This window comes from Physella acuta, unplaced genomic scaffold (genome assembly GCF_028476545.2).
Source record: "Physella acuta isolate Inbredline_101_S28 unplaced genomic scaffold, ASM2847654v3 ptg000928l, whole genome shotgun sequence".
Classification (NCBI taxonomy): Eukaryota; Metazoa; Mollusca; class Gastropoda; family Physidae; genus Physella; species Physella acuta.
Genome location: NW_026732445.1, coordinates 33463 through 55967, shown reverse-complemented (window position 1 = coordinate 55967; position 22505 = coordinate 33463). Strand labels below are relative to the sequence as shown.

General features: G+C 35.4%; 1 protein-coding gene across 4 annotated transcripts; it reads left to right on the top strand.

The window, feature by feature from the left end:
- The first annotated feature begins 2808 nt into the window (after positions 1 to 2808).
- Positions 2809 to 19856, top strand: LOC131953518 (propionyl-CoA carboxylase alpha chain, mitochondrial). 4 transcript variants are annotated; one of them, XM_059316722.1, is made up of 21 exons: positions 2809 to 2939; positions 9098 to 9208; positions 9370 to 9486; positions 9573 to 9686; positions 9803 to 9856; positions 10026 to 10194; positions 10440 to 10518; positions 10669 to 10771; positions 10898 to 10992; positions 11405 to 11487; positions 11630 to 11841; positions 11974 to 12048; positions 12526 to 12670; positions 12833 to 12943; positions 13546 to 13648; positions 14009 to 14111; positions 14260 to 14358; positions 14753 to 14806; positions 16337 to 16477; positions 17149 to 17226; positions 17619 to 19856. In XM_059316722.1, the coding sequence occupies exons 2-21, from the start codon at positions 9152 to 9154 to the stop codon at positions 17685 to 17687; spliced, it is 2061 nt and encodes a 686-aa protein (XP_059172705.1). In that variant the 5' UTR covers positions 2809 to 2939; positions 9098 to 9151; the 3' UTR covers positions 17688 to 19856. The 4 variants fall into 4 exon arrangements, with proteins under 4 accessions (XP_059172705.1, XP_059172704.1, XP_059172707.1 ...); XM_059316721.1 differs by lacking the exon at positions 2809 to 2939 and adding an exon at positions 7033 to 7190; XM_059316724.1 differs by lacking the exons at positions 2809 to 2939; positions 16337 to 16477; positions 17149 to 17226; positions 17619 to 19856 and adding exons at positions 7033 to 7190; positions 15843 to 15983.
- The last annotated feature ends 2649 nt before the right edge of the window (positions 19857 to 22505 follow it).

Sequence of the window (22505 nt, the reverse complement as noted above, 5' to 3'; positions counted from 1 at the left end):
TCTAGAAGAGTGTCTATCCCAAGCTAACGAGCCTCATCTGCCCGAGGATTCGAACTCGAGACATTTCGGTTAAGTAACCCCAAGCTTTACCGACTCGACCACGCCGATCCCCTAACATCTAACCAATATGTACTCATTTTTAGCATGATTATATGTTGCCCCCCACCCCACGATTCACACACTAACAAAACACAGGCGAGATCCATCTGCTACGTCAGTAGTACTAAATATATGACTGTTTACTTTAGGCCTGTAGAAGTTTCCAACCTCTGACCATCGACCTAGCCGGGTACCTGGCGGTTGGACGATGTTCCGCGGCTGGTGGTGGGGGAAGTAAAGCCTGGTCAGAGCCTACGGATGGATAAGCGACCAACATGTAGTGTTTCAAACCAACATCATCGTGAGATTGTTTTAGTCCACAGTTTGCCATGTAGTTGGAGGCCTGCCTGGCTATTGGGAGTAAAACTCTTGAGCCTGTATATCCGTGTCACGTTAGTCATTGAACTGTAATTCAAGTTTTTATATTGGGCATGAGAAAGCTGGAAATGCAGACTAACATTGAACAAATATAAATATCCATGAGAATATTATAATGTCGTTATAGAGCTGACGATAAAGACTGTTGGCACTTGTTTGCTTGCAGACGCAAAAAAAAGGAATTTCAAACCACTCTATGTAGGAAATTATTAATCATATACAAAGGTTAAACTAGGCCCAACTAAAAACAGTGAGCACGGCATAAGCGTAAAAAAAAACCCACACATTCATCCTCTTAGGTGTCATCCATTTATGAGGCCCACATAAAAGTTGAATTTCCACAGGCGTCCATTTAAAAAACGGCATCCCTGGCCTGTAAACCCGATATTTACGTTCACTAAAAGTAAAGGCCTCTAAATGTTTTTTAAAGTTTAAATCATAGAGTTTCCACACGATATTCATGTCATTTATGTGTCAGAATTTTACCTCTGTTTGTGTTTTTAACTCTAAAATCAACCCAATTTATTGTTATAAGCAAACGCTGTCCGGGATAGTATTTATACTAAAGTGTGTGCTCGAGTTTGATATTTTGATCAAAATTTGAAATAAACTTGTCATTAAAATATTAAAACATTGGTTTTTATAGTAAAAAAAACCCCAAAAAAAACCCAAACATTTCACTTTAAAGGGAAATTTACTATGAATGAAAAAGGAAATTTGGGGGCCCCTAAAAATCGGGGGCCCCTGGCTGCAGCCCCCTCAGCACCCCCCTTAATCCGCCACTGCGAACATGGCAAGGCAAACTGACGCTGTAAATTACGTCCCCTGTGCATTTATGTAAAGACACTAGATCTCTAACACAATCCAAAATCCAAATTATGTGAGGTTCTTATCCTACGGTAAACATGAATTACCTCATAAAGCTAAAAAAATCATTTTTATTTTTCTAAATTCTTGTGGACACTAGAAACTGTGTTATCGAAATGAAAACTTTTGGTTAAAAAGCACAGAAATAAGTATTCCCACCTTATAGAAATGTATTGTTTGCCATAAAAAAAAACAGCGTCTGCTCTTTAATTATACTTCCTTTGTCTTTCGTTCGTGTTGTCTTAGTATGGGCTTCCAACTTAGAATACAAAGCAAGAGAGGCTGCTGTGTATAGACACTAAACACAAAAGTTGCAAACAACGACACACATAACGGATACATACCACAAAAACAATGACATACAGAAAGGATATATACTACAACAACAACGACACACAGAAAGGATACGTATCACAACAACAACGACATACAGAAAGGATATATACTACAACAACAACTACACATAGAAAGGTTACATACCATAACAACAACAACGACACACAGAAAGGATACATATCACAACAACAACGACACAAAAAAGGATATATACCACAACTACAACTATACACAATATTGACACACAGAGGGGATACATACCACACAAAAAAACCCAATAAAGATTGCTAAGGAAGACAACCAAAAGCTATACACACCATCAAAGCAAGCGATACAATAAATCAAAATCATAATCTTCCAGACAAAACTAGACACACCAGTGCTGTTGTACCAGTATCTAGTGCCCTTGACCTTCCAATGACCAGAAAAACTATGCTCTACATTTTACAGCACACACACACACACACACACACACAAATACACACGCACACAGACACAAACAGACACACACGCAAATACACAAAACATCCACCCAACTATTGGGGTACATCATGTTCAGCCTTGGAAACCCGCCTAGACACATCACGGATTAAGCCTTGGATGGTGTTTTTGAGGTGTTGGGGTATATATATATATATATATATATATATATATATATATATATATATATATATATATATATATATATATATATATATATATATGAGAAGAGGGACAGGCGACCGTGTCACTACCGAGAGTCGCCCATTTTTTAAAACTGTGCACATAAGATACAGATATTGAGATCAACACATATTTGACAAAAACCTATACAAATATGCAAACTATTAACACTTGATATGCCTTTTTAAAATTATTTATGCCTCTCCCCCAGATCCGCCATTGGTTGTATTGTTTACAAAATTTACCGGAAGTAAAGCAGTTGTCCATTTACTACAGTCGTGTACCCGGTATTTTATCAACCAACTGGCGACTGAAACGGGACGAACCGGCCTACTGGACACGGCGCAAGCGGGGGCTTTGGCGACGCGAGCCGGGGGCGGGAGGGGAGAGGCGCGGGTCACCAGCCGGTATGGGGTGAGATTAACAGGGCAATGTCTGCAGACGACTAGGTACACACAGGTGAAGGGGTACAGCGGGGGTGTAAACCGGCTTCTGTACTGTTCGTTTACTTGTGCATGTGTACCTGAATGGATATTGCTTTACTAATATTATGCTGGTGAAATATTGTTTCGTATAAACAACAGGCTTGACTCAGAGTAAGTAGTCTATTTATTTTAATTAACCAACGTCAGAGCTTCCAAGAAAATGCTAATTTTCAATGTGCATTGATTTTCTCATTTTCTTGAATTCGTGAATCAATATTTTGTATTAGAATAGCCATTATGATTATAGCTCGTGGTTTCTGCTTGCTTTCTGTTCCGTTAATATTTTGGTTGAAAAACAGGCAGTGTAATATAATGGAAGGGGGGGGGGGGGGGGGGGGGAGAAAGTATCAGTTTAAAAATGTATCTAGATTTGCTACACTTCTTAATAAAAAAAATTTAAAAAAAAAGCTGTCTTCGCCTTTTAATGTCTACTAGAAAATATAGATCAAGTTTAAAGATGGGAAAGTTTTGTTAGGGCAAATGTGATACATGTAACCTTTGACCTTTAATGACAAGAGGTAAGCTTTGATAGGATAAATGACACTATTCCTTGTGAGATTCTAGTGGCAGTTATTTCCCTTAGCTTGACCTGTAGCCTCTAACCTTTAGTGACCAACGGTTAGCTTTGAAATGATGAGACGGGTTCTTATCTGCAACTGGACCAGTCTATTATGCTGGACAAGTCCATTTTGGGAGGGGTGGTGTTATGTTATATTCCTAGTGCATATGACTAATTTTATGCAGTACAAAATATGTTCGCGTTAATCGGGGGGAGGGGTGGAGAGGCTTTACGATCAATGACATTTTGTTAAACAGATTAATTGACAGATTTTCTTTGTAGAAACTGCACGTTGGTCATAGTTGATATGCAAGCTAACTATTTTTTTTAATGATATTGCTAATCCGAAAGTCTCGAGTACAAATCCGTGTTCAATTCAATAGAACATCTCTAAATCCACCTAACCTTAATCAGAGTTTCTTCCATGCATCTCTTCGGGAGAAAAAAATTCTACCGCCCCCCCCCCCCCCCGAACGAAATGAAATTTATATAGTTTATATAGAAAATATATACTTTTAACAGTGTCCACCCCCCCCCCGAAAGTTTCAAGTGCCCCCCCCCCCCCGGAGAAAAGTCTACTAGAAGAAACACTGACCCCAAATGGGTACCTTATTTACGTTAGGGGAAGTAAAGGCGGCTGGCCATAGTGTTGACCACACTATCTATTACCGAGGTCACAGAAACAGGTGCCCCATAGACTATCAGGTTTGAAAGGGAATTTAACGTAGAAAATTTTAGGTGGCGAAAACAATCATAATCGTCTAAGCTCAAATATTATTTCTGACATGGAATTATACGCTTTCAACTAAATCTCAGCTATTTCAAGTATTTCAGTTGTATGTCAGTTGCTCTTTTCAATTTAACTCAAGAAACTTGTAAGAACACTCACTTTTCAAGTCGCGCGGATTTGCCCCAAAAACTTCTATTTACATATCTTTAGACTGAAAAAAAAATGCCACAGGTTTTTTTTTTTTTTTTTTTTTTTTTTAAGAAGAGGCAGTCAACCTTACTGTATTTTCAACAATGAATGCTTTTTATAGAGCTCTTTCATGCGTGACAGGAGGGACCCAGCAGGCTAGAGAACTCACTGTAGTTCTTTGACTGTAGTTACCGCCCCTTGTACCGTTTTTATTAGTTTTGGTTTAGTTAGTAGATTCAGATGACAGGAGAATTTTTTTTTTTTTCGTTTTCTTGTTAAGGCCAAAACGCAGGGGTGTTATTTAAAATTCGTTCGTTGTTTATCTGTTTCGGGCTCAAGAGGAAAGTAAAGTATTTTAATAAATTGATTGAAAACTTAGGCCTATACGCAGTGGCGTAGCGAGGTCGGGTGTGGCACTTAATGGTGTCACCCCTCCAGAGGCGTAGCGACCCCTCCCGTGGACAAACTTTCAATTTTCGATTTGCAACCCCCCCCCCCTCCCTCAAACTTTCCATTTGCACCTCTTAAAAGACTATTTCACACTCGAATTAATCACTTAATTCAGTGGAATTATCATTTTTCTCTATATATTTTACTATTGTTTGCCTTGGTGTCACCCCCCTAAATGGTGTGACCCCCGCCCGCCCCCCCCGCTACACCTCTGCCTACATGCGTATCTAACAAATATTCACAAATTATCTGATCAATATGAAAACTAAAATTTCTATTTTAGTGAAACAAACTCATAGACATCGAAACGATAAGACCATTTTTTAAGCTCAACCTGTAAGTCCGGATATGAATTTCAAAAGACACCAAAATCCATCAATGTTGATATCAAATTGCATTACATTTCAGTGCTAATGCCAGTAACATAATTAACGTAGAAAAATGTTTTATTTATTACACTTCCATTATTACAATTCCATTAAAGCTGAAGATCTAGCCAGCGTTTATCTGCTTTTTAATGGGGGTGGGGGGGGGGGGGGTGGATAGACGATTTGAATATATAGATTCTCTCTATATTTTGAGATATTTAATTTTCCTTCTAGTGGCTTTTAACCTTTAACCTCGTGTGTATTTTAGGTCACATGTTGACTTGCAAGTCTGTCTTTCATACTCGTACTAAGTCGTTTTATTAGGTTAACTTTAAGTCCAAGTTTATACTAGGACCAAATAGGCATACAGAATTTCTTCAAGGCATTTCTACCGCCCCCCCCCCACCGAACGAGATGGAATTTATATAGAAAACATACTTTAACCAATGTCCGCCCCCCGAAAAATGTTTCCGCCCCCCCCCCCTCCCTTCCCCGAAAATATCAAGTGCCCCCCCCCCCTGGAGAAAAAAGTCTAGAAGAAACACTGTATGCATAGGTGGCGATGTTTGAAGACAATGGACGCACCCTGGACCGCACCGGGTGACACCATTTAGGGGGGTGACACTAAGGCAAAAAATAGCAAAATATATAGAGAAAAACTCGAGGGGGGTGCAAATCGAAAGTTTGAGGGGGGTGGTGCAAATCGAAAACTTGAGGGGGGGGGGTGCAAATCGAAAATTTGAAAGTTTGTCCCTGGGAAGGGTCTCTATGCCTCTGGGGGGGGGTGACACCATTAGGTGCCGCACCGGGTGACACCCAACCTCGCTACGCCACTGGATTAAAGTAAATATTTTTATATAAATTAAAAAAAATCGTTGGGGGGGGGGGGTGGGGTGGGGGATGGGGATGGGCGATAGACTAGATTCGTGGGAGGGGGGGGAATGGGAGCGATAGACGAGCTTGGGGGAGTGGGGTCCTCCATAGGTGCCATGTATGTCATTATGGTTGGTGATTGTACCCGAAATAGTGAAAGCAACCTATCCATAATTTTTCTCAGCTTTTGCAAGTACCATTGAGAAATACATTTAGCGTAATGAGTTTACTCGATGACAGTGGACGACAGAGGGACGGATTTATCTTGCGCAAAGTCACCTATGGCTTAAATCTGTTTGGTGTGTCTGTGTTTTTTTTAAATTTCCAGGACTATTAAGAATGTGTTGCCATTTAAATATGAGTTCCCCGACAGTACCACACACCCCACGATGTTTATTAAAAACCCGCCCCTGTGTGTGTGTCTACTGGCCATGCGTAGCAGTATAGGCCTACTATTTAAATATAATCCATACCGTGCCAAATATTAAAAAGTTGTTTTAACTCATGGGACGTAAATAATGTATTTTAAATGCCGACATAATTTTTGTGACCTGGTCTGACACTAACCTATAATGTTACATTTGTTCAATAAAGGCCTAGATTACAATAATTTGTTTGGATATAGCCCATTTATTCTTAGTATTGAAAAATATAGACAAAGTTAGGTTACACCCCCTGTTCTGTAAATAGGTTAGAAGATTACCTATTTGACGTTGCTTCAAAGGAGCTAAATTTATGTAAGCCTACCGGTGTTATAGGCTAATTAAGCAATAGTATAATGAAGACCTTCGGGGGAGGCCTATATTGAATATATTTTTATAAACATAGTAAGTAGAGTGTTTAAAAGCTATTACGTATTCTTATTCACTGCACTCAAATAAAATTTGTTTATTTTTAGAGAGCTGTCGTAATTATTCTTTTCTGGCCTATCTTAACTGAAAACACAATTCATGAACAAAGCGTGAAGATGTTAATAAACCAAAATAAACACTTCGCTGTTATTCGTGAACGGAGGAAAATAGAATCTAGATCTAGATCTAGGTCAAGAACATTGTTCTGTTTCATTCGTCCTGTATAATGTACAACGTATCCGAGTTTTGAAAGTTACGTTACAGAATATGGCTGCGCCCATCAATTTCTACGGATACAACTTCAGGGGAAGATTTTTATTTGGGTTGTATCAATGTTCTAAGGTTGTTCATTTATTTATGATTTTATTGAAAAATGCATATTGTGTGCTTTGCACTGATTCTATTACAGTTAGGCTTGCTTATACTCATTGGTATTAACTAAAAACTTAAAGTCTTTAGTAGTGCGCAGGGGTCAGGTCGAAAAAACAAACCACCGCACTAACCTATTTTTTAAAAAGTAAAACTAGATTCTAGAACCTAGGAAAGGAATAACTAGATTTAGATCTAGATCTAGATCTACTAGACTATCTAATGTAAAACAATTTTCATCAAATAATCAGCACAGCAGATCTGTATTCCCTTTTTTCCTCATCTGGCACTTGTATTATCAAATTATCATTATAATATCTAATTCTAATCTGGCTAGTTAGCCTATCTAGATCTAGTTACAGTAGATATCTTTAAATAATCTGTTTTTCTTTTTAAAAAAAAAGGAGGTAGGTAAACTAGTAGCTAAGCTAGATCTAGATACTTTCTCTAGATCTAGATTAGAATTAGAATCTAGAAATCTAGCAAGTAGCAAGTCTAGCCCAAAAAAAGGCTATGTTATGTAAAAAAAAATGGGTTGCTCACTTTGTCACTACACTACTTACTACTTACTTATTACTTACAGTTACACTACTAGATCTAGATTCTAGATCTAGATCTAGTTATTAGACTGTCACTAGATTTAGATTTCTAGATGACTAGTCTAGGAACTTGACTAGAGTCAGAGCTCTTTAGTTGTGGCTGTTGTATTAATTGTTGCAGGTCAAAGGGGTCACTGTCAGATGGGGTCAATGAGTAGATATTGAATGTTACTTATTATTACTTATCCTTGGGGTTTTATTTGTCATTGATTTATTTATAAATTGAAATCTAGCCCTATAAAGATAATGAAGATTCCATCACTGTGGCAATATCAGACACTGGAATTTAGTAGGCCCCCTTGGCCTAAATAAAATACTTAAGGCCTCATTAATAAAAGTAATAGCCTAACTAGTACACTAAGTAGTTAACAACTTAACTAGTTCACTAGGCCTACACTGTAGGTCATAAAAGTATGGTCATACATAGGTCTAGACACTAGAGTCTGGGTCAACCAATTTAAGGTTATTCAGTTAGTGTCGACATTACAAAGCTATTTTTTAATCAAGCTAACAGTTTAGTTAAAACTAGAAGTTGATGTAAGGTAAAGGTAGATCAACCCCTTTTAAAAAAAACAGTTTTCCTTGTAACTATATAAGTTATAGAATTGTTGTAAACTTGTATGAAAAATACCCCACCACTGTAATAGTCTTTATAACTTAATAGCTTACTTGTAGATCTAGTTACTACTAATTACTTATCATTTCCTGTTTTAGATTAATGCTTTATAATGACGTCCAAGATCTTTTCAAAACCATTTTATGATTCTGGCTTGGGTTAGATTTTACAGTAATATCAATTAGTAAACTACAAATAACGCACCTGTTATGAACAGAGTTTAGGCCGGGGTCAATCTACCTTATAGCATGGATTTATCAATAATGATGATTTGATACAATGACTCGACAAGATAGTCTAGTTTCAATCCCTGTTGTATTGCACTAGCTTGATAGACATGGACAACAGCTTACACTATGACAACTTTCACAACAACAACGTATACAAAGACTTGACTACAACATACACAACGGAACTAATAATTCACACTCTAGCACAACATGACAATATTGCCAAAGACTGTACTAACACACAGTCAGTCTTTTATTAGTTTTATTAAATTAATATAAATCATTCCACAACACACATACTCTCAAACCCTTGCAAGACCCAAGATACCGTTCATAACAATACTCACCTTTAAATTGAGTCTATATTCATACATTTGATAATATCAGGTTCATATTTAAAATAAATTAATCATGAATTGTTTATTTTTATAACAGCAGAAAAACTTGCACTTGTCAGTTAGTGGATACAAGAGAACCATCTACACCAGCATGAAGTTGTACGACAGAGAAATGTACTGGAATGATAAATTCCAGACAGATGAAGCTGTAAGCAATCTACCATAGCTGTTGTTCTGCTATTTAAATGCTTACAAAAAATTGTTCCATTATGAATAATTTCACATAATCTTATTTGTTAGTTTTACATTGTTTCATTCATATGATACTATACAGTCAGAAAATGGCATCTATTTTTTTTTTGCCTGCAGAAATTTGACAAAATTCTGATAGCGAATAGAGGAGAAATAGCTTGTCGTGTGATCAACACATGCAGAAGGCTTGGCATTAAAACTGTGGCTGTACATAGTGCAGCAGATGCTCTTGCAGTAAGTACATAACATTTCTGGTGCAACTCAGCACAGAGTTATCTGTCCTGTCAGCAGATACAGTTGAACCTATTTGATGCTTTCAGGTTCACACGAGAATGGCTGACGAATCTGTGTGTATTGGGCCAGCACCAACTAGTGAGAGCTACCTCAGAATGGACAAAATTTTGAAAGCTGTTCAGGACTCAGGGGCTCAAGCTGTATATGTTTTATTTTGTTTTGTTTAAAATGTTATAAAAAAGTAAAACAGATACTCAGATATTTATTATTCTAACATGTTTAAACTTTTTCTAGCATTAAAAAATGTACTTTTTAGGTACATCCTGGATACGGCTTTTTATCAGAAAATACAGTATTTGCAGCTCGATTAGTAAGTTTTAATTTATTTATCACTCAAATACTTGTAGATTTTTTATACTGGAGTGAAATTTATTTGTCTTACTCTGAAGCTTTAAATCTATGTAAGAAGCAGCTATGATCTGTGAATGATTCAATTGAAATTGGATTTAAATGTAAATTGTTAAAATCTATTATTTCAGAAAGAAATTGGTGTATCTTTTGTGGGTCCCAACAGTGAAGCTATCCACGCTATGGGAGACAAGATTGAAAGCAAGAGGATAGCTGCCAAAGCTGGGGTCAACATGATCCCAGGCTATGATGGCGCCATTAAAGATGCTGACCACTGTGTCCAGCTGGCCAATAATATAGGTACATTTTCTGGACTTTTGATTTTTTGTGAAAATAAAGCTATATATTAATTTAATGTTATATTATTAATATAATTTTACTATGATATTAAAATACTTTTATAAATGAACAGAAAATGGCAACTGACAAATAAAAATTGGCTAATAACAATTGGCTAATAATTATCTTTTAATCATTTATACTTTATCTTTATATATCTTTATATTCAGGCCTGTTATTTTGGGGCATTTTATAACTGTCTACAGGTTACCCTGTGATGATCAAAGCTTCAGCAGGTGGTGGTGGTAAGGGGATGCGTATTGCACATAATGATGAGGAAGCTAGGTCAGTATTGGATGTTCTCACATTGCTCTCAATTGAGAGTTTATTGATATACACATTTTACAAATAGTAAAAATATTTCCATAATTGATATTCACATTAACAAAATTGAGTTTGAGATTATTCCATTTTATATGTTTTATTATTTTTCAGAATTGCCTTCCGTCTTTCCCAACAAGAGGCTAAAGCAAGTTTTGGCGATGATCGTATGTTAATAGAGAAATTCATTGAAAACCCTAGGCATATTGAAATACAGGTTTGTACCTTTTGATTGCAAGTTTTAATTAAAAATCTTTTTACAGTGAATTTTTCATTATTTAATTAGGTATTTGTACATGTTTTGAAATATTTTTTTCATGTGCATTATTTTCGTTTCTTGTAGGTGCTGTGTGATAAACATGGCAACAGCTTGTGGCTCAATGAGAGAGAATGTTCCATTCAAAGAAGAAACCAAAAAGTTATAGAGGAGGCTCCCAGGTTCTTTCCTTACTAAAGAATTTTTTCTCCTCAACGTTAAAGAAAGCTCTTAGCTTCTTTATTTACTAAATTATTTTTTTTAAACTCACCATTAAGGTGCTTTCCTTTATAAAATACTTAGAGCTAAAATATTTTTGGTAATTTAGTTTGTACCTCTAAGGCCTCTACCACTAACTTGACAAGAAGTGATGACCTTGCTAGCACTTCACTTCCCATCTTTTATTCACATTAATTTAGTGATCACTCAATATTATTAAAACATTCAAAGAATAGAAATTATGTTAAGAGAATATTTCAAAGTGATTGTTTTTTGTAGATATTTTTAAACACTTTCAACTTCATGTGTGAGTAGACCTTAAGATAAATATGTCTGTGCGACAAAATAATATAATTTCTTTTTTTTCCATTGCAGTGTATTTTTAGACCCAGAAACTCGTAAAGCAATGGGAGAGCAGGCATGTAGACTAGCTAAGGCTGTTGGCTATGATTCTGCTGGTATGTTCTGATGGTTAAATTTTCAACAAAATTCTTTTATTTCAATTTTTTAATTGTTATAGCGACTGTGTAAAATGAAATTACTATAATTAGTGTGTTTTGTTGTGTTCATGTATAACCACCTTTTGTGTACTTTGATCAGGCACAGTTGAGTTTCTAGTGGACAGAAATAAAAACTTCTACTTCCTGGAGATGAACACTCGCCTTCAAGTGGAACATCCAATCACTGAAATGATCACAGGCGTAGACATTGTCCATCAGATGCTGAGGGTGGCGCACGGACACAAGCTGTTGCACCAACAGGCTGACATCCCTGTAGATGGGTGGGCCCTGGAGTGTCGTGTCTATGCTGAGGTGAATATAAGTTAATTTTTTTTAATTTTTTTTTTACAGAAAGCATGTTTAAAAATTCTAATTTGTTATATTTAAACCAAACTATTTTTTATGCACAAAAATAATTAACATACACATTTTTAAATCAATTAGGACCCGTTCAAAAACTTTGGAATGCCATCTATAGGAAGATTATCTCGTTATGTTGAGCCAACACACCTTCCTAATGTAAGTATCTGAACAAATATGTGTTTAAAAAAAAAAATGGTGGAAAAATGCTAACATTTCTGTAATTTTATAAAACTAAATATATCCAAAAGCCTGCTCTTTACTAATGTTGTTTTGAAATAAATTTGAAGCCGAATTTTTACTTTAATGTATCAAGGATGCACTTGATAAAGCACTTGGTTATTAAATATATTTGAAAATTCAATATACCTATTTTATCATTACAGCAAATTCATTAACAAATTTGGAAGTAACCAACTCTAGAACACATTTTTAGTAACTGACTGTTTTTGAGTATTATTTTAAGCTAAATCAATACTTTAAAAAAAAATCTCAAATAGCTATTATACATTTACTATTTGTTTTGTTTGTCTGGCTTAAAAAGGGATTCTTTGTCTACTCCAATGCTACACAAATTATTGACTAGTACATCTATATATTAATACAACAATTTGGATTGTTTTGTTTCTAATTCAGACGCGCTGTGACAGTGGCATTATGGAGGGCAGTGAAATAAGTATTTACTATGACCCAATGATCTGTAAATTAGTAACCTATGGCAAGGACAGGAGCCACGCCTTAGATACAATGGTTGTTGCACTAGATTCTTATGTTATAAAAGGTTGGGTCTCACTTTTAAAAATATTTTTATAAAATAAAAGATCCAGGATAAAAAAACTAGTTTCATGAAAACAAATAAATATAAAATAGTTCCACATAGTAATATTTGTTACAAGTTAGTATTTTTAAAGTGTCTCATGCTATGTTTTCCCTTTTTCATCAGGTGTTACTCACAATATACCATTACTCAGGGATATACTAACAGAGGAAAGATTTATTAAAGGGGATATAAGCACAAACTATTTGCCAGAGGTGTACCCTGATGGTTTTAAAGGTAAGGTTTTTTCAAGCATGTAGGGTATATTTTCAGGATTTTAATAATAAATGAAAACCCTTCATCATAAGGGGTCATCCGTTTATGACGTCCACAATTTTTTTGGATTTTCGACACACCTCCCCGTGTGGACGTCATAAATGAATGACCCCTAATCACAAAATATATGTATCTATCTATTACATTTTGAGGTTCAATTGTATTACTATTATTTAAATTTGTAGGAGAAAATAAATCTCAAAATTTGTCTAAAATAATTTTAAAAATAATTCATACATTTCCTCAATTTAATTTAAAGAAATTGATCAATAATTTTTTGCCGGTTTATTACATTTTATTTTGATGGGTGTTAAATTGACTCAGAATTCCAGATTTGATAAAAATCCATGCTTTTTATGGTTAAGCAGTAATATTAAAGATGCCATTGTTTGAAGATACAAAATGTATTGTTCATCAGCTAAAATAGTTAAGTCAAAATGAAATGCACATGTACTCTAAAATCAATGCCAGTGGTCTAAAGAAACCTGATGGCCAGGTTTTTATGTTGTACACAAACTTCCATATAACACTAGAAGCTTCATAAATGTTTTGTATGGTTCCAGGCAAACAGCTGAATTTGAGAGAAAGCCAGGAGTTGACAGCCTTGGCTTGTGCTGTCTACCTCAAGGACCAACAAAGATCTAGAACATTCATCAACCAAAGAAGGTCAGCTGACATAATCCCTCATGTTTTTAATTTTAATAGAGATTTGTATGTTCAGTTTAGAAAGTCATACTGAGCATATATCTTAGCATTTTCCTATTCCTATCCCTTGTGCCATGTGCTCTATCAGAGCTATTTTTAATTTTAAGATTACTTGTTAAACTTCACTTGGATGTTTACATTTTTTGGATAATTACAATTTTCTTTTGGTGCTGATCTGAAATTTTTACAAAATGACTTAAGTTTCTACCTGGTTGAGCAAGAGTTTGTAATATTTTTAACCCAATGAGATTTGTGTACATAGCTAAATAATCTACTCAAAGACATAGTTATGAGTTTATTTTATTCTGTGATTGTTTCTAGGATTCCTGTGACTGAATCCAAGAAGAACACCTGGTCCCTCAACACCCTGATCAACAAAGTTCGTATCCAAGCTCAGGTAACCAAGAAGCAAGAAGGATTCAAGGTGAGACATTTGCTTTACAGCTGGAGTTTAGTTAAAACTTGGTGGTTTGATATAACTAAATTGTTGCCACACCTTACTTTAAATGATTCTGTCAACTATGAGGATTCTGTTTGAAATTGCATTAATTAATGTTGTATTAACTTGTCAGGTTGTTATTGCTGGGGATGTGTTTGAAGTGAAAGGCAATCTTTCATTTACCTCCCCTCTAATGGACATCACACTCAATGGAGAGCAGAGATTGTTGCAGGTAAATTTTGTTCTTGTGGTCTAAACAGTAAGTAGCTTTAAAAAATCTTTGTACATTTTAGTTTATATTCAAATGGGTTTGCCTTTTTTTTGAGTTGCAAGTCTCTGTGATTTCTTGCTGGAAACCTAGAGGCAATCAGTGCAACAACCTAGTCTCCTAGTTTAAGATGACCTGCCTTTTCTTTGTTGTATATTGAATTAAGCAGGGCTTTTTCTTGCTCTTTTTGTCATGAAATGTTCTGGAATATTTTTGCTCAAGTATTTCCTTGGCTTGATACTACTGTTGACAAATACTAATGCTTTCCACAACAGACATGTGCCTAAATTGTAACACTAGGAAATTTTATTTCTTTTTAGTTTCCTTTTATACAGGTTGAACATTTTTTATCCCACAGATCAACCAAAGACGTGGAGGTGGGAAATATGATCTGAGATTCCATGGCACTGTTGTAAGTTTCCTTTAGTTGTTTTAAACTCAGTTATGACAGTTTAATGAACATTGTTTCTATGGTATATAGAAACGTATCTCATAGACGAAATCACAAATTACCTCAGGTAAATGTAAAGCGAGTAGTATATACCTCAGATTTTTAAAATTGCCATAGAGCTTTCAAGAACTCAAGATTCTATGGTTATCAATACTAAATTTCTTTTATACATCTTAACAGTAAAATAATTATGTTTTAAAGTGTTATTTTCCATTGTTTTGACAATATACGGTAATGTTTCACTGTGTTCCAATAACTTAAACAGCTAAAACTGTATAATTGAAATGCAAGTGTAATCCACGGTGTAAGGGTTCACTTTGAAACAAAAATGTCAATATCACTTACAACAGTGCTGACTGCATAATGTATCAAATAACACAACAATCATAGTTCTAAGTGCATGAAGTCTTTGTGTCAATAACGTGTATCTGCAATCCAGACATGGTTAGAACATAGGAAATGTCACATACAAGAAATATCTTTGTCAAAACAATTAGTCTTTAGTTTTTAAAACCAATAGAACCCTTTCCAATGATTTAGATCTCATAGTGTACCTATGGGTTACAAATATTTATTTATACATACCTGGTACTACAGACATGGCTCTCTCGATGCACCAACCTACTACTGCAATTTGTTCAAAATGTTGAATAATTATATGGAGTTTTTATCCTGAGAGAATTTGTCTTGCCACAATTTGCAAACATCATATGAATGTGCTGGATGACTTGGCCTAGAGTTCTCCAGCTAGTTATTGTAACTGACATGCTTGACCATTGTTTCCCCAGTACCCCGTGACTGTGCTGGATGACTTGGCCTAGTTGTAACTGACATGCTTGATTGACCATTGTTTCCCCAGTACCCCGTGACTGTGCTGGATGACTTGGCCTAGTTGTAACTGACATGCTTGACCATTGTTTCCCCAGTACCCCGTGACTGTGCTGGATGACTTGGCCTAGTTGTAACTGACATGCTTGATTGACCATTGTTTCCCCAGTACCCAGTGACTGTGCTGGATGACTTGGCCTAGTTGTAACTGACATGCTTGATTGACCATTGTTTCCCCAGTACCCCGTGACTGTGCTGGATGACTTGGCCTAGTTGTAACTGACATGCTTGATTGACCATTGTTTCCCCAGTACCCCGTGACTGTGCTGGATGACTTGGCCTAGTTGTAACTGACATGCTTGACCATTGTTTCCCCAGTACCCCAGTGACTGTGCTGGATGACTTGGCCTAGTTGTAACTGACATGCTTGATTGACCATTGTTTCCCCAGTACCCAGTGACTGTGCTGGATGACTTGGCCTAGTTGTAACTGACATGCTTGATTGACCATTGTTTCCCCAGTACCCAGTGACTGTGTTGGCTGACTTGGCCTAGTTGTAACTGACATGCTTGATTGACCATTGTTTCCCCAGTACCCAGTGACTGTGCTGGATGACTTGGCCTAGTTGTAACTGACATGCTTGATTGACCATTGTTTCCCCAGTACCCCGTGACTGTGCTGGATGATTTGGCCTATCAGCTGAATGAGCACATGCTGGAGAAGAAGGTTGTGGACACAAGTACTCTGGTGATGGCACCCATGCCTGGCATGCTGAGGTCAGTCAGCACAGCACCTGGAGATACGGTAAGTTCAACCGCTAGTTTTTAACTAAGTAATAGGTGGGACTCACTCTCAAGTTATCCTATCAAACCTGGTGATTCATGGGGCGACTAAGTAGAGTTCAACTATTTGACATTGGTATATGAAGTGATAGTCAGCACTATGCCCAGGGTCAGCACTATGCCCAGGGTTAGCACTATGCCCAGGGTCAGCACTATGCCCATCTACCTTTACCTTTCCCAATGTAAGTCAGGTACCCATCATAGCTGGGTGAACTGAGGCATATAAACCCTAGACTTTTGGGTTAGCAGTCGTATGCTCAACTATTCAACCATTACAACCAAATGACTAAGCAGTCACAAAACTACTGTAAACTATCAACACCCTCTATTTCAACTTCAGATTAAGTAAGCCTTTATTTTATTCCTCTTAAAAGACAACCCTGCAAAAGACTATTTCAAATTTCTAAGTTTTTCTTTGCCATTATTATTGTTGTGGTGGGGTAAAGATGGGGCAAGGATTAGGGCAAAGTGTAAGGCCAAGGGTATTAGTACCACTAACCAAATAGACTCTGTATCAGCTATTCGCTTTATAAAAAAGCTCTTTGTATAGGTGTATAAAAAATTTCTTGTCTGGTACAATCAATGAGCTTTATTAAATAGAAAACTTGGCATAAAAAAGTTTTTTTTTTAAAGGTTGCTGAGCACCAGGAGGTTTGTGTTCTTGAGGCCATGAAAATGCAAAACAGTTTGGTCAGCGCTAAGGCTGGAAAGGCAAGTCAAAAACATGAACTAATATAGTATACTGCTACATACAAGGGTCTAATATTTTAAACTGATAAACTTAATTTTTTTTCTCTAGATTCCTCTTTTTCTATATATAATCTAATATATTATACTGCTACAAGGGTCTAATATTTTTAAACTGCTAAACTTAGATTTTTTTCTCTAGATTCCTCTTTTTCTGTAGCATGTAAAAAACATGATTTAATAAACACTTTTTTCCAAGAGATGCTTTTACATTATCATTCTTGGAATTATGAAACGTTTATCCTGTAATTCTCACCCACTTGACTGAAATATTTAGATCTAAATCTGACCTAAAAATGATCATATATCAAAACTTTAATAGTGAAAGTTATCTAAAATTATTTTGTGTTTTTCAGGTGAAGAAAGTGTATTTTAAGACTGGAGACACAGTCAATGAGGGAGATGTCATCGTTGAGTTGGAGTAGTGTTTTAATTCCTTGTTTGGATTGTTGAACTATGGGATGCCAGTAACAGACATTTACTTTACCTTTTAGATTTGTAGTATTTATTGACAAGTAGGAGTGCATATTTTTTCAGCTTTCTAGAAACTACTAAGAGGGTGGCCTACTATACAAGTGAATTTGTATCTATTAGACCATTTTAAAAAAAATCATCTTGAAAACTCCACATTAATTACAAAGAGGAAGCTACACGTGCCATAAATACCAAACAATTGATTGTTTTTCCATGGCTTATCGGTATTAATCTAAGGATATTATTTCATTAATTTTTTGCTTCAGGTTTTTATTTTATGCTTGCTGTTTTTGTAATACTAAAGGACTGTAAAATTTTGTGATTTTTTAAAAATTTTTTTTTGTTATTCCAAATTGTTTTTATGTACTGTAATTTTTTAATATTTTCAACCTGATTGATTCTTAGAACAATTTTAGTGTATTTTTGAAAATGGCATGCAAATTAAAAGCTGGGGTTGTCCATTTCAATCAACTCTGTACATGATTACACCATCAGGCACAATTTAAGTTACTATTTGGTTAAAGTAAAAAAAAAAGTATTTCAGAATCATTGTCTGCATACAGTTACAATACCGGTGTTATTTAACAAAGAATGTGGATGAAAGAAATAATTATATAATTTGAGTACTGCAACAAACAGTCCCACATAGTTGAAATGTTTGATGTATATTTGTTTTCTAATCAGAAAATTATTTCTCATTAGGGTGAATGTTTGTGCCTGTTTTGATTATATGCAACCATCTGTTTTGCTTTGATTCATTATTGTGAAAAACACAATTATTAAAATAACCTTCTTGATACATCTATTGATGCATTAACATGAATGAACACTTTCTTTCCTGAACTGTAAATGGGCTCAACTCAGTTTTGATCAAGTTTTCCACAGAACATCTTACAAGATTTTTTTGTATGTGTTTTAAAACAGATTATTAGAGTTAATATTCTATTGAGTGCATTATTTTGGATTTTTAGAATGTATTTAGAATATAAATGAAAATTCTTGTTTTTCTACATTGTAACAGGCAAAACAGAACACTTCTTGAAAGTTATAGTAGATTCTGACTAAGCATCTTAAAAGCTTAACTTTTAATACACACTTTATCATATCATGAATGAAGACATTATTATCTCGGATTGTTCAACGCTGGATTAGACAGTGATTATAAATAGATTTTTTTCAAACATTGTGTTAACTAATTTATATTATTCTTCCATATCACATTTCAATGCTTCAAGTAGATAGACATTACTAAAAAGACCATAGGATATTATCACTGTGCAGTTTAGAGGCTGTAAAATTGTTGATTTATTTAAAAAAAACTTTAATCCCATGAAAATGATATTCCGTTTCTATAGATTTCTATTACTTGTGATTATTTATCTTGAGTTAGTGATGTTTACATAGCAGATATCTGTATTGTATTTCATGATTCTGTTCCAAGGGTGCTGCCATCATGGTGGTGAGCACTCTTAAGACAGATGAGCATATGAAAACACCACTTTTCTTACTCTGCTTGCAAGTTTTGTTTTCAGCTATTTATATCTCCCTCAACAATTGGAGGTAATTCTTGAGTTGCATTCAGCTTTTAGTAGAATACAAGTGTGAAATTGGCAAAAAATTGAAGTCTAAATAATATTTACAGTGTATGCTCAAGTTTGATGGGTAAATGAGCTGTTTAATTGACTTTTAATTTCAAAATACTTTACATCTAAAGGGTATAGGCAGCATAGGCTATTATTTACTTTCTAGTATTATAGTTATTTATATAAACTTTTTCAAGATTGTAATATTTCTTTTATTGTTGCTGTATTTTACAAACTAGACTTGAGTATAGATCTTATCTAAATTGTTTTCAAGCCTGTACCAGAATAGCTTGCTTGTCATGTTGTTAAACAGATTTGTCTGCAACCATGTCCTCATCATATGACAGGGGTTCCCATACTACCATTTATCCCCCCCCCCCCCTTTTTTTTTCTCCTGGTACAAGCTTTTGAACAGAAACACTAATTAGCTGAAAACTGAACCAAGCATTAAAAAATTTAGTAGTAAGGAATTAGATTTTAAATTCCTTCAGGGGCCTCTTACTTGGGTCATTGTATTAGGATATCAAATAAACCAATATATACCTAACATTGTTCTCATTTTTTTCTAATTTGACCTGATGTAAAGTTGGCAAGCAGCAATCTCATAAGATATTCCTGTAACATATAGGCCCAGACAGGGAGAAATCTACCAACTCACTATATGGATTTACCCTTATTGTTTACCATCTGACTTAATTACTTGTTGCTAATGAAGTCAACATGAGATGGCAACATGTGGTAGGTTCTCAAAACAGATCTAGGTCACAGCAGCAAGATAAATTTGGAGTGCACATGTTGCTGTATATTCACTAAAACTTGGTCAGTTTTTAAAGAACAATTACTGATCTTAATGTCAATAATCTGTAATCTCAAGTTAGAATAGTCGTCTTCCCACCCCTATCCCAGGGAGTGTGTTTTAGCGCATATTTGCAAATGGCAATTAATGAGCAAGGCACTGTTTTAGAAATTAAGTGCTAAAAAACTTATTGATAGCACATCTAACCCAATACTTTAGATAATATGAACTGAATTAAATTACCATACTATGACCTGCATATTAATGGTCACCTGACAGTGCCTATGGAGTGCTCAAAATAACAAATTTATTAACAGACTATTCTTAACTTAAACGATAAAAATAACTTCAATTCAATTTGTAATGCTTTAACAATAGTAAATTTAATTTTTGACTCATCAATTTTGAAAAACCACTGAGTTTCCTTTTGTGCAACATAATGGCAAAGATACAAGACAAAAATCTCAATTTAAAATAAATAAAACGTAACATGAATTTTGAAGTTCTGAAACCAGATAACAAAAGAAATAACACAGCTACCAACACCCTGTGATCTACAGTTTTATTGTAACCTTAGATTAACCCTTTCAACCCTGCTGCCCAAAGAAGTGAACGTGATTAGCTAATTCATCTACCGGTCACTAACCCCAATCAACTGTAGAAAGATACCTGTATAGAGATTAGTGTCAAGAAACACCACTGCTGTGGGCAAAAAGTTTTACGCCATAGGGTTCAAAGGGTTAAGTAGCAAGACCAGATCTCAGCCCGCAAGAATCCCTATAAATCACAAATTCTGTAACTTAAAATAAATACACGGTATACTATTCCCTTTTTTTAAATTTTATATGATAATATCTTAAAAATCACATTGCAAAGAATAGAGGAAGTAAAGGTGGATAGGATAAAGATTTTCTCTAAATTATTAAATGCTTTCATCTCTGTCGCCACCACCAGGGAGGATATAGAGATTGTATGTCGAGGGGAAAGAGAAAGTTTCACCAAATTAAAATTGAATAAAACACTGCCAATAAAATGGTCCAGATAATCAACAGCATTCTTATTAAGTTAAAAATCATATACAATTCTCGGAATAACCAGCCTCTATAGTAAACACAGGATTGCATTGATGTTAAACTAATAACCTGATTGCTGGCATGATTTTTAAAATGCAAGAGCACATAGTCAGTCTTTCAAAATGAACATTCATCACCAACACACTCTCCACATTCACACGTTTAGCAGCCAGGTCGAGGCCTCCATCCATTTCACAGATTTACATCTTTTAGGGACATCTGTCATGACATGCGGATGCTCTGAATGATTTGGAAGACAGCTGGGAAAAAAAAACAACACACTATTATTTTTAAAACTCCATAACATTGTTCAAAGCATACAATTTTTCTTAGAATTTAAATTGTTGCATTTATCCTATTTCTAAATCTAAAGCCAATAAAAGTTAGTCAAGTAAACAATGTAAATCATTTGTCTGTCTGAATGGTAACCTAATTCAACACAGAAGGAATGCAAGCTGCACACCTTGCCTAACATAATTTTTTATTATTGTAAAATTTATCTTTTCTTGGTATTTGTTTCACTACTAATAATCTTACCTGATCCGCAAACAACAAAGAGAAACAAAGCCATCAGAGCAGGTCCTACAGGGTATTTGTCTTCGGAGTTTTTCTGGAAAATAAAATGCAACAGATGACAAGCTTTTATAAAAATATTAATCATTCTTAAAGCATGTGTTTGATGGTAAGGCAAAGTTAGCATTAGCCATTACTCAGTGGTGGTACAAGTTGTTTTCTTATATAATAAATTCAAATCCCTTTGGCTTCAGGATTTGTAAAGTAGGTACTAGAATACAGTTAACAAATGGGCTTAAGGCTAGTGTACAATGTACAGGCTATGACATTTTAAATTAACACGGAGGTCATGTTGTATACATTTGCAACCTAATATAAATAAATTTACCACTACTAAATATGCCCAGGGGACGGCGTGGCCTAGCGGTAGAGAGCTAGACTGCTAACCCGAAAGTCTCAAGTTTGAATCAGCATTCAAATCAGCGGAACGACCCTGATTCCACCCAGCTCTGATTGGTACCTAGCTTACGTTAGGGAAACAAAAGCGGCTGGGCATAGTGTTGACTACACTATCCCTTTATATGCCGTGGTCAATGAATCAGATAAAACTTAACTTCATCTGCCCCAGAAAAAGAACAATAGAAATATTCCCAGGCTTAAAAAAAGTAAAGGCCGATTCTAGTCGGAATAAGATACGCATGCGATACGCATGCGCAATGGAGAGAAACTACGACTTGCCTTAGCGGCGATGTTTTCGATGGTACTGCGCATGCGTGTGTTTACAGCCGCAGAACCCTAATACCA